Source organism: Trichomycterus rosablanca, chromosome 4 (genome assembly GCF_030014385.1).
Source record: "Trichomycterus rosablanca isolate fTriRos1 chromosome 4, fTriRos1.hap1, whole genome shotgun sequence".
Taxonomy (NCBI): domain Eukaryota; kingdom Metazoa; phylum Chordata; class Actinopteri; order Siluriformes; family Trichomycteridae; genus Trichomycterus; species Trichomycterus rosablanca.
Genome location: NC_085991.1, coordinates 5,498,711 through 5,517,726, shown reverse-complemented (window position 1 = coordinate 5,517,726; position 19,016 = coordinate 5,498,711). Strand labels below are relative to the sequence as shown.

General features: G+C 44.0%; 1 protein-coding gene across 3 annotated transcripts in view; it reads left to right on the top strand.

Annotated features, from left to right (window-relative positions):
- fam49ba (family with sequence similarity 49 member Ba) overlaps nt 1-18,758 on the top strand; it is a 41,856-nt gene extending 23,098 nt beyond the window's left edge. For all 3 annotated transcript variants that reach the window (XM_062993863.1, XM_062993866.1, XM_062993865.1), the window contains exons 2-11: nt 66-155; nt 1,315-1,436; nt 6,006-6,111; nt 6,469-6,605; nt 10,417-10,494; nt 12,234-12,350; nt 13,228-13,307; nt 13,436-13,562; nt 13,652-13,722; nt 18,405-18,758. In XM_062993863.1, coding sequence (XP_062849933.1) covers nt 83-155; nt 1,315-1,436; nt 6,006-6,111; nt 6,469-6,605; nt 10,417-10,494; nt 12,234-12,350; nt 13,228-13,307; nt 13,436-13,562; nt 13,652-13,722; nt 18,405-18,471 — 978 coding nt within the window. In that variant the 5' untranslated portion in view covers nt 66-82 and the 3' untranslated portion in view covers nt 18,472-18,758. The remainder of the gene's footprint in view (nt 1-65; nt 156-1,314; nt 1,437-6,005; nt 6,112-6,468; nt 6,606-10,416; nt 10,495-12,233; nt 12,351-13,227; nt 13,308-13,435; nt 13,563-13,651; nt 13,723-18,404) is intronic.
- Nucleotides 18,759-19,016: the final 258 nt, after the last annotated feature.

The following is a 19,016-nucleotide window of genomic DNA, read 5'->3' as shown; positions in this document are numbered from 1 at the left end:
TAACGATATTTAGGTTTCCTGTCAGAGATGACGGACGCGCCGCTGATCCATCTTCCCGTCCTCAGGTTTCTAATCGGACGCCATGGGGAACCTGATTAAGGTGCTGACGAAAGACATCGACAACAACGCTGGCAACTTTTTCCTGGACTTTGAAAGTAAGTACGAACGTGCACGGACGCTCCGCCGTGACCTGCTTCTGTAATCAGTCCTTGAGTCGATTTTCAGACAGGAGGACGTCATTTTTATGCTAATGTAACAAGTCAAAGTCACACCGCTGATGAAACGCTTAGCATTCCTTCAGATCGCTCACAGTTAAAGGAGGCTCATGGGTTAAAAATGAACAACCAAGCAACCCACATTTTGTCCATGATTTTTACAGCGACCGGCCAGTACAAACGATGCATCAAATCCAAACACAAAATGAAAAATACGTAATAAAAATTGTGGCAATGTTAAAACGTGTTTGTTTAATTATTATTATTATAATTATATAATTATTAATTATTTTTCTCTGCAACAAGGGTTTTAAAAACCTTGGCCTGCTGGACATGTTGCTGCTCTCACCCAATCGAGAAGAACAAAGGCTGTAACACGCCCCCACTGACACACGCACAATGACTTACTTCTATTTACCTGTTAGGGGTGGGATTTCACAGAGCGTGATCAGTTGCCCCCGTGCAGGTGCCGCGATCGGTCAGCAAGGAGGATCCTAGTTTCAGTTACTGTCCTGCCCCTTACAGACACATAGCCAACCGTGTGTCTTTGTGGGCGCCCAGCAGGACAATATCAATAGCTCAAGATCTCAGCACTGGTGGGCTAAAGCAGGCTCGCAGAGAAAAATAATAATAATTAAATAAACTGTAAGCAAACGCCCCCTTGTGGAGGCTTTATGTTATGGATTGTTTGTGTAGCTTGGATCGTGTAAAAAAAAAAAAATGGACATAATGTGGGTCACTTAAAAAAGTTTTAGGGCTAGAGTGTTTTACCGCTGTGCCACCCAAGCGCCAATGTGAAAACATTTTTAACAGCAAACCGCCATTACAGTATAAGCACATGTAAAAAAAAAAAAAAAACACATCTGTTTTAGCCAGCTGAACTGGCTCTAAAATACCAACTTATGATTTAATATCTAACTTAATACAATTGTTTGCAGTTGGTGATAGTGGTGGTTCTTCTAGACGTCTATACTAGACTTTCCCCTCTCGTATCTATCCATAATAATACGTCAGGCCTTTTTAAAAGCAGTTCTCAATCGAGAACTTTTGAACCATAAGTGTTTCTAGGAGGTGGAACTGAGTGCCGTTCTTGTTACAGATGCTCAGCCCACCGAGGCGGAGAGAGAGCTTTGGGAACAGGTAAACGAAGTTCTGACGGAGGCCATGAGCATCCTCCATGATCTGCAGTCCTACAGCGGAGCAGGAGACGCCATCAGACAGGTGATATCAGTAGTTATGAATAAATGTCAAACTTATACTGTTTTAATGTCTTAAACTGATTTAATAATCGTAATAAAACGATAGTAATATCTTGCCATTTAAAAACCCTGTAATTTGTCATTGTGTAACACTTGGAATCACCCCACACTGAGAAACAGGACACAACATCCATAAGCATAATCTATAATCTATACAGGTCAAGACCTGGAGAGCAATCCACACTGTATGGCCAAAAGTATTCGGACACCTGACCATGAGCTTGTTGGACATTATTAAAATAGACTGACTTCTATGTGATTTGTTTTCTGCTAGATCAACAGCCTCTCTTCTGAAAAGGCTTCTCACAACACTTTGAAGTATGTCTGTGGGAATTTGTGTTTGTATGGCTGTTGGTCAAGAAAGGCTAAATTGATGCTCAAGGGCATTCCAGAGTTGGCCAGTGAGAGCTAAGGTCAGGGGTCTGTGCAGGACAGTAGTTTTCTTCATGACTTCATAGAGCTTGCTTTGTCCACAGGGGCACAATTGAGTATATACTGTATATACATATATATATATATATATATATATATATATGTATATATATATATATATATATATGTATATATATATATATATATATATGCATATATATATATATATATATATGTATATATATATATATATATATATATATATACAGTGTATCACAAAAGTGAGTACACCCCTCACATTTCTGCAAATATTTCATTATATCTTTTCATGGGACAACACTATAGACATGAAACTTGGATATAACTTAGAGTAGTCAGTGTACAGCCTGTATAGCAGTGTAGATTTACTGTCTTCTGAAAATAACTCAACACACAGCCATTAATGTCTAAATAGCTGGCAACATAAGTGAGTACACCCCACAGTGAACATGTCCAAATTGTGCCCAAATGTGTCGTTGTCCCTCCCTGGTGTCATGTGTCAAGGTCCCAGGTGTAAATGGGGAGCAGGGCTGTTAAATTTGGTGTTTTGGGTACAATTCTCTCATACTGGCCACTGGATATTCAACATGGCACCTCATGGCAAAGAACTCTTTGAGGATGTGAGAAATAGAATTGTTGCTCTCCACAAAGATGGCCTGGGCTATAAGAAGATTGCTAACACCCTGAAACTGAGCTACAGCATGGTGGCCAAGGTCATACAGCGGTTTTCCAGGACAGGTTCCACTCGGAACAGGCTTCGCCAGGGTCGACCAAAGAAGTTGAGTCCACGTGTTCGGCGTCATATCCAGAGGTTGGCTTTAAAAAATAGACACATGAGTGCTGCCAGCATTGCTGCAGAGGTTGAAGACGTGGGAGGTCAGCCTGTCAGTGCTCAGACCATACGCCGCACACTGCATCAACTCGGTCTGCATGGTCGTCATCCCAGAAGGAAGCTGACGCACAAGAAAGCCCGCAAACAGTTTGCTGAAGACAAGCAGTCCAAGAACATGGATTACTGGAATGCCCTGTGCTCTGACGAGACCAAGATAAACTTGTTTGGCTCAGATGGTGTCCAGCATGTGTGGCGGCGCCCTGGTGAGAAGTACCAAGACAACTGTATCTTGCCTACAGTCAAGCATGGTGGTGGTAGCATCATGGTCTTGGGCTGCATGAGTGTTGCTGGCACTGGGGAGCTGCAGTTCATTGAGGGAAACATGAATTCCAACATATACTGTGACATTCTGAAACAGAGCATGATCCCCTCCCTTCGAAAACTGGGCCTCATGGCAGTTTTCCAACAGGATAACGACCCCAAACACAACCTCCAAGATGACAACTGCCTTGCTGAGGAAGCTGAAGGTAAAGGTGATGGACTAAACCCAATTGAGCACCTGTGGCGCATCCTCAAGTGGAAGGTGGAGGAGTTCAAGGTGTCTAACATCCACCAGCTCCGTGATGTCATCATGGAGGAGTGGAAGAGGATTCCAGTAGCAACCTGTGCAGCTCTGGTGAATTCCATGCCCAGGAGGGTTAAGGCAGTGCTGGATAATAATGGTGGTCACACAAAATATTGACACTGGGCACAATTTGGACATGTTCACTGTGGGGTGTACTCACTTATGTTGCCAGCCATTTAGACATTAATGGCTGTGTGTTGAGTTATTTTCAGAAGACAGTAAATCTACACTGCTATACAAGTTGTACACTGACTACTCTAAGTTATATCCAAGTTTCATGTCTATAGTGTTGTCCCATGAAAAGATATAATGAAATATTTGCAGAAATGTGAGGGGTGTACTCACTTTTGTGATACACTGTATATATATACATTTATATATATATATATATATATATATATATATATATATATATATATATATATACAGGGGTTGGACAAAATAACTGAAACACCTGGTTTTAGACCACAATAATTTATTAGTATGGTGTAGGGCCTCCTTTTGCGGCCAATACAGCGTCAATTCGTCTTGGAAATGACATATACAAGTCCTGCACAGTGGTCAGAGGGATTTTAAGCCATTCTTCTTGCAGGATAGTGGCCAGGTCACTACGTGATGCTAGTGGAGGAAAACGTTTCCTGACTCGCTTCTCCAAAACACCCCAAAGTGGCTCAATAATATTTAGATCTGGTGACTGTGCAGGCCATGGGAGATGTTCAACTTCACTTTCATGTTCATCAAACCAATCTTTCACCAGTCTTGCTGTGTGTATTGGTGCATTGTCATCCTGATACACGGCACCGCCATTGGATGCACATGGTCCTCCAGAATGGTTCGGTTGTCCTTGGCAGTGACGCGCCCATCTAGCACAAGTATTGGGCCAAGGGAATGCCATGATATGGCAGCCCAAACCATCACTGATCCACCCCCATGCTTCACTCTGGGCATGCAACAGTCTGGGTGGTACGCTTCTTTGGGGCTTCTCCACACCGTAACTCTCCCGGATGTGGGGAAAACAGTAAAGGTGGACTCATCAGAGAACAATACATGTTTCACATTGTCCACAGCCCAAGATTTGCGCTCCTTGCACCATTGAAACCGACGTTTGGCATCGGCACGAGTGACCAAAGGTTTGGCTATAGCAGCCCGGCCGTGTATATCGACCCTGTGGAGCTCCCGACGGACAGTTCTGGTGGAAACAGGAGAGTTGAGGTGCACATTTAATTCTGTCGTGATTTGGGCAGCCGTGGTTTTATGTTTTTTGGATACAATCCGGGTTAGCACCCGAACATCCCTTTCAGACAGCTTCCTCTTGCGTCCACAGTTAATCCTGTTGGATGTGGTTTGTCCTTCTTGGTGGTATGCTGACATTACCCTGGATACCGTGGCTCTTGATACATCACAAAGACTTGCTGTCTTGGTCACAGATGCGCCAGCAAGACGTGCACCAACAATTTGTCCTCGTTTGAACTCTGGTATGTCACCCATAATGTTGTGTGCATTGCAATATTTTGAGCAAAACTGTGCTCTTACCCTGCTAATTGAACCTTCACACTCTGCTCTTACTGGTGCAATGTGCAATTAATGAAGATTGGCCACCAGACTGGTCCAATTTAGCCATGAAACCTCCCACACTAAAATGACAGGTGTTTCAGTTATTTTGTCCAACCCCTGTATATGGTTAAGGTACTTGACTAGTAATCAGAAGGTCGCTGGTTCAAGCCCCACCATTGATGCTGTTGGGCCCTAAAGCAAGACCCTTATACATGAGTGTGTGTGTATATGTGTATGTGTATATATATATATATATATATATATATACTGTATATATATACACACACACACACACACACACACAGACAGGAACAGAAAAGTTTTCCTCATATAATTGATGTATTACACCTGTTAGCAGTTGATGTGCTTAAAACACATGAATTCAATAATTAGCAGGGGTGTTCCAATACCTTCGTCCATATACTGTATAAAGGAACTAGGACAAAGCACAGAACTACAAACATTAAACTGGTACACGTATCTAGAACTCTATCAGTGGCAAAACGCGTCCCAGAACCGAGCACAAACCGAGCTACATGTACAACAGGAAGCGGGTGACTACAACGTCCAAGGAGCAGATTAAAAACAGGGTGCATAGACAGGGCACGGGACACGGAAACAAAACAAAAACACACGTGGAGCGCTGGCACAGGGATCGCACCGCTGGAGGGGACACCAGAGAGGATGTTACACACTGACTGTGTGTGATAATATGACTGCAGTAAAACGATAATATGAATCAGCTGTCAGGTTGCATTCCTCCAGCTCTGCATCACCGGATTGTTTATCGTTCCGGCTACTTAAGCACATGAAAGAAGCTTCAGCTGATGATGGAGCCGTCGACACGCTGATTCACACGCCGCCGGTGCTGAGAGGAACACGGAGCGCTGTGGGAATTAGTCAGAGTTTATGGGAAATATCTTCACAGGTCCTTCACAGTTGAAAGGTTGGGGGTTTGAATCCCTTAACCGATTACGATCTGTGGGTGACGTACAATTGCAGACTCTGCGCTCTGACCCCAGCTCACGAACAAACTAGGATACACGGATAAAAACGTATGTGTGTGTATATAACCAATAAATCTGTTTATTTGTGGTTTGTTTGTTCAGGCCATCCAGCAGGCGAGTGATGAGCGTGCGCAGGAAAAGGCCTGGACTGCCGTGGTGCCGCTAGTAGGCAAACTAAAGAGGTTTTATGAGTTTTCTTTTAAGCTAGGTAAGAGTTTTAGCTATACTAATGCCTCACACAGACACACACACTCATACTCATTTACATACACTACACGACCATGTGCCAGCATGTTAGACCTCTGATCCACCCAAACGTGTCCCACGACTATTTTTAACATGCCGTCCTATTCACTTTTCATGCGATTGCTCATTTGGGTGCCTTTACTTATTCCCCATTTGCATTATTGATCGAACCAGTCGATCCATCCGTCTAAATCATCGACAGCCCGCCACCAATCCATCTGTCCATCCATCAGTCCACTTCCAATCCATCAATCCCATCTATGAAGCCATCTGTCCAGTTCCGGCATGATGACACCTCTTTGTCCTGTCTGTTTTGTAGAGGGTGCCCTGCATGGCCTGCTGGGATTTCTAACCAGCGCTCGCTGCAGCCCCACACAGCACCTGGAGCAGGAACAGGCCCTGGCGCGGCAGTTTGCAGAGATTCTTCACTTCACGCTGCGCTTCGATGAGCTCAAGGTAGGTCAGGCAGCTCGACATCAAGGTCAAAACTCCTCTTCTGACCGGCCTCAACAGAAGCAGCGCCATCTGTAGTACAAGTGAGGATAGGAATATGGAAGGGGTAGATATGATTGGGGTGGGTTAAATGAAAGGAACGTACAGGTACAAGGATGGGTGATGTGCTCAGGGACTCAGGACTACATTCAGGAGAAGAGCCTTAGATACATTTACAGGTAGGTATTTGTGACAATGCAGTTCAAATAGTTATGGATTAAGGGCCCTGCTCAAGGGCCCAACAGTAACTTCTTGGCTTAAACCAGCAACCTCTCATCCATCCCATTCATACTTTCATCCAACCATCTGTACAACCATTAATCCTATCCATCATCCATCCATCCAACCATCCAACCTTCTATACATCCAACCTTCTATACATCCAACCTTCCATCCATCCAGCCATCATCCAACCTTCCATCCCTTCATCCAGCCATCCACCCATCCATCCAACCATCCAACCTTCTATACATCCTTCCATCCATCATCCAGCCATCCACCCATCCATCCAACCTTCTATACATCCATCCATCATCCAGCCAGCCACCCATCCATCCAACCATCCAACCTTCTATACATCCATCCATCCATCATCCAGCCATCCACCCATCCATACAACCATCCAACCTTCAATACATCCTTCCAGCCATCATCCATCCATCCAGCCATCATCCAACCTTCCATCCATCCATCCATCTATCCATCCCTTCATCCAGCCACCCATCCATCCAACCATCCAACCTTCTATACATCCTTCCATCCATCATCCATCCATCCAGCCATCATCCAACCTTCCATCCATCCATCCATCCATCTATCCATCCCTTCATCCAGCCAGCCACCCATCCATCCAACCTTCCATCCATCCATCCATCCATCCATCCCTTCATCCAGCCATCCACCCATCCATCCAACCATCCAACCTTCTATACATCCTTCCATCCATCATCCAGCCATCCACCCATCCATCCAACCTTCTATACATCCATCCATCATCCAGCCAGCCACCCATCCATCCAACCATCCAACCTTCTATACATCCATCCATCATCCAGCCATCCACCCATCCAACCAACCATCCAACCTTCTATACATCCATCCATCCATCATCCAGCCAGCCACCCATCCATCCAACCATCCAACCTTCTATACATCCATCCATCCATCATCCAGCCATCCATCCATCCATCCAGCTATCATCCAACCTTCCATCCATCCATCCCTTCATCCAGACATCCACCCATCCATACAACCATCCAACCTTCAATACATCCTTCCATCCATCATCCACCCATCCATACAACCATCCAACCTTCTATACATCCATCCATCCATCATCCAGCCATCCACCCATCCATACAACCATCCAACCTTCTATACATCCATCCATCCATCATCCAGCCATCCACCCATCCATACAACCATCCAACCTTCTATACATCCATCCATCCAGCCATCCACCCATCCATACAACCATCCAACCTTCTATACATCCATCCATCCATCATCCAGCCATCCACCCATCCACCCATCCATACAACCATCCAACCTTCTATACATCCATCCATCCATCCATCCATCCATTTATCCATCCATCCCTTCATCCATCTATATATCCATCCATCCATCCATCCCTGAATCCCTTAGGTTGGATGCAGCAACAGATGGGATCACAAAGTGTATTTATTTTAAAACTCCTCTTCTGACCGGCCTCAACAGAAGCAGCGCCATCTGCAGTACAAGTGAGGATAGGAATATGGAAGGGGTAGATATGATTGGGGTGGGTTAAATGAAAGGAACGTACAGGTACAAGGATGGGTGATGTGCTCAGGGACTCAGGACTACATTCAGGAGAAGAGCCTTAGATACATTTACAGGTAGGTATTTGTGACTGAATGCGGTTCAAGTAGTTATGGATTAAGGGCTTTGCTCAAGGGCCCAACAGTAACTTCTTGGCTTAAACCAGCAACCTCTCATCCATCCCATTCATACTTTCATCCAACCATCTGTACAACCATTAATCCTATCCATCATCCATCCATCCAACCATCCAACCTTCTATACATCCAACCTTCTATACATCCAACCTTCCATCCATCCATCCCTTCATCCAGCCATCCACCCATCCATACAACCATCCAACCTTCAATACATCCTTCCATCCATCATCCAGCCATCCACCCATCCATCCAGCCATCCAACCTTCTATACATCCATCCATCCATCATCCAGCCATCCACCCATCCATCCAACCTTCTATACATCCTTCCATCCATCATCCATCCATCCAGCCATCATCCAACCTTCCATCCATCCATCCAACCTTCTATACATCCTTCCATCCATCATCCATCCATCCAGCCATCCATCCAACCATCCAACCTTCTATACATCCATCCATCCATCATCCAGCCATCCACCACCCATCCATCCAACCTTCTATACATCCAACCTTCTATACATCCAACCTTCTATCCATCCATCCATCCAGCCATCATCCAACCTTCCATCCATCCATCCATCCCTTCATCCAGCCATCCACCCATCCATACAACCATACAACCTTCAATACATCCTTCCATCCAGCCAGCCACCCATCCATCCAACCATCCAACCTTCTATACATCCATCCATCCATCATCCAGCCATCCACCCATCCATCCAACCATCCAACCTTCTATCCATCCATCCCTTCATCCAGCCATCCACCCATCCATACAACCATCCAACCTTCAATACATCCTTTCATCCATCATCCACCCATCCATACAACCATCCAACCTTCAATACATCCTTCCATCCATCATCCACCCATCCATACAACCATCCAACCTTCTATACATCCATCCATCCATCATCCAGCCATCCACCCATCCATCCAACCATCCAACCTTCTATCCATCCATCCCTTCATCCAGCCATCCACCCATCCATACAACCATCCAACCTTCAATACATCCTTCCATCCATCATCCACCCATCCATACAACCATCCAACCTTCTATACATCCATACATCCATCATCCACCCATCCACCCATCCATACAACCATCCAACCTTCTATACATCCATCCATCCATCCATTTATCCATCCATCCCTTCATCCATCTATATATCCATCCATCCATCCATCCCTGAATCCCTTAGGTTGGATGCAGCAACAGATGGGATCACAAAGTGTATTTATTTGGTCGATATAGCTTGTAAAATGGGTCATTACTGATATACAACACAAATGTAATTATTTACCTTCTAAATATGATTATGTTAAAATATAAGTTTAAATATAAGCTACTTTCTTTAAAAGTACTGATGGTCATAAGTCCCAACTGGACACTAAAGTAGCAGCATCTCTATCAGCAGTCATGCTAACTTAGCACTAGAGGTTTCTCATTAGCATGTAAACCTGTGATCGGATTATTGCTAAAACCAGATTCCCCTCAGTTATTACATGATTCTGTACGTGTCAGAGCACTTACATGCCTGGTAGTGAGATGCTGGTGTGTGTCGTGGTGGTACAAGTGCAGCAGGGTGACTGGGAGCTTAATGGACTAATGGATTAAAACGTCTTCCACTGTCAGCAGAATGTGGCAAGAACTGAGCACAAGCTAAAGTAACTGTGGATAAAACAGTATGAGTTTTAGTCTCTAGTTCTATACCTGCAGGTTATATACTACAGGCCAGGTGCAGTGGTGTGAAAAAGTATTTGCACCCTTTTCACATGGCCTGCTGTACATTTGCAACTAAAATGTTACTTATACTCTGTTCCCTTCAGATGACCAACCCAGCCATCCAGAACGACTTCAGCTACTACCGCAGGACCCTCAGCCGCATGCGAATCAACAACGTGGTCGTAAGTGCAATCCTTTTATCTGTGCGCTCTACTGGAAACGTGTTTCATTAGCACAGGGCTTATGTTTTAGTAATGCGCCGTTTCACCAGAGTCCGGGGGTTAACGAGCAGCACTCTAATCCGCCAGGCTTAAATCATTAAGTATCAGAGGTGTGAGGTCCTGACTCAGGGAAACGCTCCGTCTAGTCCTTTTCATCCAGCTCTCACAGGGCTGATCACGGGCGGGTGCTGGAGGTGGGGGGGCGGGTGCTGGATGTGAGCGTATGCTAATGGATTCAGCCTCGTAAGCATCCCAAGCAGGAAATAAGATGGAAGTTACATGACCTTGCTGCCCAATTAAAAGCTCCTGCGGTCATTAGGAATTATGAGCCGCCCCTCATCTAATGAATCGGAAGCTTTGGTGTTGGCAGGGCGGGTCTGCGTGCTGGGTGCACATTAAAAGTGGATTTACATTCATTTAGAGGGTAGAATAATGAATGAAATGTTAAATGTGCTTTTTCAGCAAACATTAAGAGAGGATTTCTGATTCTGAATCCTTCATTTGCATAGTGATGCGTATGGCATGTTTAGCAGCTACGCTATATGCATACATGGACAAAAGTATTACACTGATCACCATAACATTAAAACCACCTCCTTGTTTCTACACTCACTGTCCATTTTATCAGCTCCACTTACCATATAGAATCACTTTGTACTTCTACAATTACTGACTGTAGTCCATCTGTTTCTCTACATGCTTTTTTAACCTGCTTTCACCCTGTTCTTTAATGGTCAGGACCACTACAGAGCAGGTATTATTTAGGTGGTGGATCATTCTCAGCACTGCAGTGACACTGACATGGTGGTGGTGTGTTAGTGTGTGTTGTGCTGGTATGAGTGGATCAGACACAGCAGCGCTGCTGGAGTTTTTAAATACCGTGTTCACTCACTGTCCACACTATGAGACACTCCTACCTAGTTGATCCACCTTGTAGATGTAAAGTCAGAGACGATCGCTCATCTATTGCTGCTGTTTGAGTCGGTCATCTTTGAGACCTTCATCAGTGGTCACAGGACGCTGCCCACGGGGCGCTGTTGGCTGGATATTTTTGGTTGGTGGACTATTCTCAGTCCAGCAGTGACAGTGAGGTGTTTAAAAACTCCAGCAGTGCTGCTGTGGCTGATCCACTCATACCAGCACAACACACACTAACACACCACCACCATGTCAGTGTCACTGCAGTGCTGAGAATGATCCACCACCCAAATAATACCTGCTCTGTAGTGGTACTGTGGGGGTTCTGACCATTGAAGAACAGGGTGAAAGTATGCAGAGAAACAGATGGACTACAGTCAGTAATTGTAGAACTACAAAGTGCTGCTATATGGTAAGTGGAGTTAATAAAATGGACAGTGAGTGTAGAAACCAGGAGTTGGTTTTAATGTTATGGCTGATCAGTGTACATAGTTATGGTCCTAAGCCCTAATATGCGGATGAATGATCCGCTGTGGTGACCCCTTACTGATCAGTCCCAAATCCCAAATAAATCATTTACAATCATTCATCGATTCAGACTAACAAAATCAAATAATAATCAAAATACTAGGAACAGTGTGTGTTATCTATGTATCCCAAGTGTTTAAAGTTGCTGCATGTTAATGATTTCATTTATGCCACTAGTTTATTGTATTATTTAAGAATCGTTATAAGATGGTATAATAATAGTGACAGGTCTGTGCACTCTGTTGTGTCTGTAGACAGAGGAAGAGCAAGAGGTGAACAATGAACTGGCCAATCGCATTTCTCTCTTCTATGCGCACGCCACACCCATGTTAAAAACCCTAAGCGATGCCACAACAAAGTTTGTATCAGAGGTCAGTGTTTATTTATGTCTGTTAGCATTTACAAATGTATAATATATAGGGATGTAACGATACACTCTTCCTACGATGCGATATGATTCACGATACTGGGTTCATGTTACGATTTTTTCCTGATTTTTTTAAACAAAATGAAATTGAAGACAAATTATGAGAAAGTTTCCTTTATTATTTCTCTTAAAAAAAATAAAATGCTGTATTTGTGCTTATCTTTTATTTATCTAAATAATGAATGTCCTTTTATTTCTGAGGTGGGTACAAACTATGCCAAATAATGCTTAATGTGTAAAAAAAGAAAAAAAAGAAAGTATCCTCACATAAATACATTTGGCTGGAAAATCCCCTACCTGGCAACTTTGTGAAGTGCCGTCAACCAGGCGAGTTGAATAGCGCCAGTGCCCACTGCTGTTTAAAGTTTACATTTTACATTTACATTTTCAGCATTTAGCAGACGCTCTTATCCAGAGCGACTTACAGAAGTGCTTCTATAGTGAACATTTCATTTCTCAAGTTTAGGAAAACAACAGTCAAAGAACACAAATCTGCTAAAACCTGTTAGAACCAAAGTGCTTTTTTTTGTTAGTAAATAAGTACAAGTCAGCCTAAGTGTTTAATAAAAAGGTGCGTTTTTAATCGTTTTTTAAAGACAGCAAGAGACTCAGATGTTCGGACAGACAGAGGAAGTTCATTCCACCACTTCGGCGCTAGAACAGAGAACAGCCTTGATGCTTGTGAATATCGATTCATCTTAAATGAATAACCGATTTGAATCGTGACACATGTGCACCGATTTTTAACTGTCTTGTGGTGCATCGTTACATCCCTAATAATATATATACAGTTTAAAATTGCATTTACTTTTTTATTACAGAATACACATTTAGCAATAGAGAACACAACAGATTGTCTGAGCACAATGGCGAGCGTGTGTAAAGTCATGCTAGAGACGCCGTAAGTTCATTTTAAATTCCTCTTAGATTCACTTTTGCCTCTTTTACCAGTATTTCAAACGCCAGCGGTGGCTTAGTGCTGAAGGTACCAGACTGTTCCAAACGTTTGTGTATGTGATTTGACCGTAGCGAGTACCGCAGTCGTTTCGCCAGTGACGACACAGTGTTATTGTGCCTGCGCGTGATGGTGGGAGTCATCATCCTGTACGACTACGTCCATCCAGCTGGAGCTTTCGTCAAGTCATCAAAGATTGATGTGGGTACACTAATGCGCCGTCACACTAACTACACTAACTTTCATATTCCTTTCATATATAATGATTGCTGTATGTCTGTTATTCACAGATGAAAGGAAGCATTAAGGTCCTTCGGGATCAGCCACCTAACAGGGTAGAAGGTCTCCTTAATGCGCTCAGGTTCGTTTCCTTAAACATTTTCTCTCCTAGTATTTGTAGCATTTGTAGCATTTCAGCCTGTCCTTTTATTCATGCTAATTCGGGATGCACGTTACACCACCTGTCAGCAATCAAGTAATGGCGAGTGAAAAGTAGCATCTAAAATACAAAGATATGAGTAGATATGAAGTATTAAATAAGTATCAGGTGTGCTGATGGAGTAAATTAAAGAAAAAGTATATATATATACTGTATATACAGGGGTTGGACAAAATAACTGAAACACCTGGTTTTAGACCACAATAATTTATTAGTATGGTGTAGGGCCTCCTTTTGCGGCCAATACAGCGTCAATTCGTCTTGGAAATGACATATACAAGTCCTGCACAGTGGTCAGAGGGATTTTAAGCCATTCTTCTTGCAGGATAGTGGCCAGGTCACTACGTGACGCTGGTGGAGGAAAACGTTTCCTGACTCGCTTCTCCAAAACACCCCAAACTGGCTCAATAATATTTAGATCTGGTGACTGTGCAGGCCATGGGAGATGTTCAACTTCACTTTCATGTTCATCAAACCAATCTTTCACCAGTCTTGCTGTGTGTATTGGTGCATTGTCATCCTGATACACGGCACCGCCATTGGATGCACATGGTCCTCCAGAATGGTTCGGTAGTCCTTGGCAGTGACGCGCCCATCTAGCACAAGTATTGGGCCAAGGGAATGCCATGATATGGCAGCCCAAACCATCACTGATCCACCCCCATGCTTCACTCTGGGCATGCAACAGTCTGGGTGGTACGCTTCTTTGGGGCTTCTCCACACCGTAACTCTCCCGGATGTGGGGAAAACAGTAAAGGTGGACTCATCAGAGAACAATACATGTTTCACATTGTCCACAGCCCAAGATTTGCGCTCCTTGCACCATTGAAACCGACGTTTGGCATCGGCACGAGTGACCAAAGGTTTGGCTATAGCAGCCCGGCCGTGTATATCGACCCTGTGGAGCTCCCGACGGACAGTTCTGGTGGAAACAGGAGAGTTGAGGTGCACATTTAATTCTGCCGTGATTTGGGCAGCCGTGGTTTTATGTTTTTTGGATACAATCCGGGTTAGCACCCGAACATCCCTTTCAGACAGCTTCCTCTTGCGTCCACAGTTAATCCTGTTGGATGTGGTTTGTCCTTCTTGGTGGTATGCTGACATTACCCTGGATACCGTGGCTCTTGATACATCACAAAGACTTGCTGTCTTGGTCACAGATGCGCCAGCAAGACGTGCACCAACAATTTGTCCTCTTTTGTACTCTGGTATGTCACCCATAATGTTGTGTGCATTGCAATATTTTGAGCAAAACTGTGCTCTTACCCTGCTAATTGAACCTTCACACTCTGCTCTTACTGGTGCAATGTGCAATTAATGAAGATTGGCCACCAGACTGGTCCAATTTAGCCATGAAACCTCCCACACTAAAATGACAGGTGTTTCAGTTTCATTGTCCAACCCCTGTATATATACAGTGTATCACAAAAGTGAGTACACCCCTCACATTTCTGCAAATATTTCATTATATCTTTTCATGGGACAACACTATAGACATGAAACTTGGATATAACTTAGAGTAGTCAGTGTACAGCTTGTATAGCAGTGTAGATCTTCTGAAAATAACTCAACACACAGCCATTAATGTCTAAATAGCTGGCAACATAAGTGAGTACACCCCACAGTGAACATGTCCAAATTGTGCCCAAATGTGTCGTTGTCCCTCCCTGGTGTCATGTGTCAAGGTCCCAGGTGTAAATGGGGAGCAGGGCTGTTAAATTTGGTGTTTTGGGTACAATTCTCTCATACTGGCCACTGGATATTCAACATGGCACCTCATGGCAAAGAACTCTCTGAGGATGTGAGAAATAGAATTGTTGCTCTCCACAAAGATGGCCTGGGCTATAAGAAGATTGCTAACACCCTGAAACTGAGCTACAGCATGGTGGCCAAGGTCATACAGCGGTTTTCCAGGACAGGTTCCACTCGGAACAGGCTTCGCCAGGGTCGACCAAAGAAGTTGAGTCCACGTGTTCAGCGTCATATCCAGAGGTTGGCTTTAAAAAATAGACACATGAGTGCTGCCAGCATTGCTGCAGAGGTTGAAGACGTGGGAGGTCAGCCTGTCAGTGCTCAGACCATACGCCGCACACTGCATCAACTCGGTCTGCATGGTCGTCATCCCAGAGGGAAGCTGACGCACAAGAAAGCCCGCAAACAGTTTGCTGAAAACAAGCAGTCCAAGAACATGGATTACTGGAATGCCCTGTGGTCTGACGAGACCAAGACAAACTTGTTTGGCTCAGATGGTGTCCAGCATGTGTGGCGGCGCCCTGGTGAGAAGTACCAAGACAACTGTATCTTGCCTACAGTCAAGCATGGTGGTGGTAGCATCATGGTCTTGGGCTGCATGAGTGCTGCAGGCACTGGGGAGCTGCAGTTCATTGAGGGAAACATGAATTCCAACATGTACTGTGACATTCTGAAACAGAGCATGATCCCCTCCCTTCGAAAACTGGGCCTCATGGCAGTTTTCCAACAGGATAACGACCTCAAACACAACCTTCAAGATGACAACTGCCTTGCTGAGGAAGCTGAAGGTAAAGGTGATGGACTAAACCCAATTGAGCACCTGTGGCGCATCCTCAAGTGGAAGGTGGAGGAGTTCAAGGTGTCTAACATCCACCAGCTCCGTGATGTCATCATGGAGGAGTGGAAGAGGATTCCAGTAGCAACCTGTGCAGCTCTGGTGAATTCCATGCCCAGGAGGGTTAAGGCAGTGCTGGATAATAATGGTGGTCACACAAAATATTGACACTTTGGGCACAATTTGGACATGTTCACTGTGGGGTGTACTCACTTATGTTGCCAGCCATTTAGACATTAATGGCTGTGTGTTGAGTTATTTTCAGAAGACAGTAAATCTACACTGCTATACAAGTTGTGCACTGACTACTCTAAGTTATATCCAAGTTTCATGTCTATAGTGTTGTCCCATGAAAAGATATAATAAAATATTTGCAGAAATGTGAGGGGTGTACTCACTTTTGTGATACACTGTATATATATATATACACAGACAAAGCAAAATATTATGACCACTGCCAGGTGTAATGAATAACACTAATTATCTCTTAATTATGGCACCTGTTAGTGAGGGGGATATATTAGGCAGCAAGTGAAGCAGGAAAAATGACCAATCGTGAGGATTTGAGCGAGTTTGACAAGGGCCAAATTGTGATGGCTAGATGACTGGGTCAGAGCATCTCCAAAACTGCAGCTCTTCTGGGGTGTTCCCGGTCTGCAGTGGTCAGTATCTATTAAAAGTGGTCCAAGGAAGGAACAGTGGTAAACCGGCAACAGGGTCATGGGCGGCCAAGGCTCATTGATGCAATTGGGGGGGGTCCAAAGGCTGGCCCGCGTGGTCCGATCCAACAGGTGAGCTACTGTAGCTCAAATTGCTGAAGAAGTTAATGCTGGTTCTGATAGAAAGGTGTCAGAATACACAGTGCATCACATTTTGTTGTGTATGGGGCAGCATAGACCAGTCAGGGTGCCCATGCTGACCCCTGTCCACCGCCGAAAGCGCCAACAGTGGGCATGAGAGCATCGGAACTGGACCACGGAGCAATGGAAGAAGGTGGCCTGGTCTGATGAAACGTTTTCTTTTACATCACGTGGATGACCGGGTGCGTGTGCGTCGCTTACCTGGGGAACACACGGCACCAGGATGCACTATGGGAAGAAGGCAAGTCAACAGAGGCAGTGTGATGCTTTGGGCAAAGTTCGGCTGGGAAACCTTGAGTCCTGCCATCCATGTGGACGTTACTGTGACACGTACCAGTTACCTAAGCATTGTTGCAGACCGTGTTCACCCTTTCATGGAAACGGTATTCCCTGATGGCTGTGGAGCAAAATTGCTTCAGGAACGGTTTGAGGAGCACAACGACAGGTTTGAGGTGTTTACTTGGCCTCTAAATTCCCCAGATCTCAATCCAATCAAGCATCTGTGGGATGTGCTAGACAAACGAGTCCGATCCATGGAGGCCCCACCTCGCAACTTACAGGAGTTAAAAGGATCTGCTGCTGACATCTCGGTGCCAGATACCACAGCACACCTTCAGGGGTCTAGTGCCTCAATGGGTCAGGGCTGTTTTGGCAGAAAAAAGGGACCAACACAATATTAGGAAGGTGGTCATAATGTTATGCCTGATCTGTGTGTGTATGTGAAAAACTGTGAATTCATCTGGATCAGTTGCAGCTTAATGGTTAAGGTACTGGACTAGTAATCAGAAGGTTGCCAGTTGAAGCCACATCACCACTGCCAGGTTGCCACTGTTGGGCCCTTGAGCAAGACCCTTAACCTTCAATTGCTTGGATTGTATAGTCACAATTGTGAGTCGCTTTGGATAAAAGCGTCTGCTAAATGCCAAAAATGTAAATGTAAATGGATCTGCAAAAACTGGCTGTCAGGTTTCATATATTAAACTGCGGTTTTAAGACGAACGAGCAAAGTTTATTTTAGCTCTACGAGTCTGTATGTGCACAATTTCAGCCAACAAGTCGATTCTTCATGCCCGTCCATAATATTCTGGTAAACTTCAATTTGATTGAATCATTGATTGATTTCTGGGCTATGTTTTCATTATTGTCTTTAATTACAGGTACACGACAAAACATTTGAATGACGAGACTACCTCCAAGCAAATTAAACACATGATACAATCCTGACAAGGTTCAGAAGAAGCTTGAGTGTGACGTGACGGTGGTTATACGTATATATGTTTTAATAAAATAGGAATGGCTATGACGATGTGCAGGTGGCAGCTATTGGGAAACACTGCTGTGCTTTAGTTGTGTGTAGTTACCGGCTTCATCGTTTTAAACGAATGTTATTAATAATGAATTTTTAAAAGGAGCTTTTCTGCTGTGCTGTTTTTAAAAGAAACTGTTTTATTTTTTATATTTTTTATTGCTTGACTGAGGACCAAAGATTGAATATGGATACTTTTGATACCCCTTTAAACAAAATAAAGAAACGTTTCTGATACTGGTGTGTAAATGATTATTATTTTTAGACCATTTTGATTAGACGTTATATATGTACAAAAGTATTTGGACACCTTTTTTTATTTTTGTTTTCATGTGTTTCAGCCACATCAATTACTAACAGGTGTAATAAATCAATTAAATAAAGGTAAATATGTTCATTATTATAACTTTGCACCAATGGTTTAGGGAAGTCCCGTTTCTGTTCCAGCATGACTGTATTCATA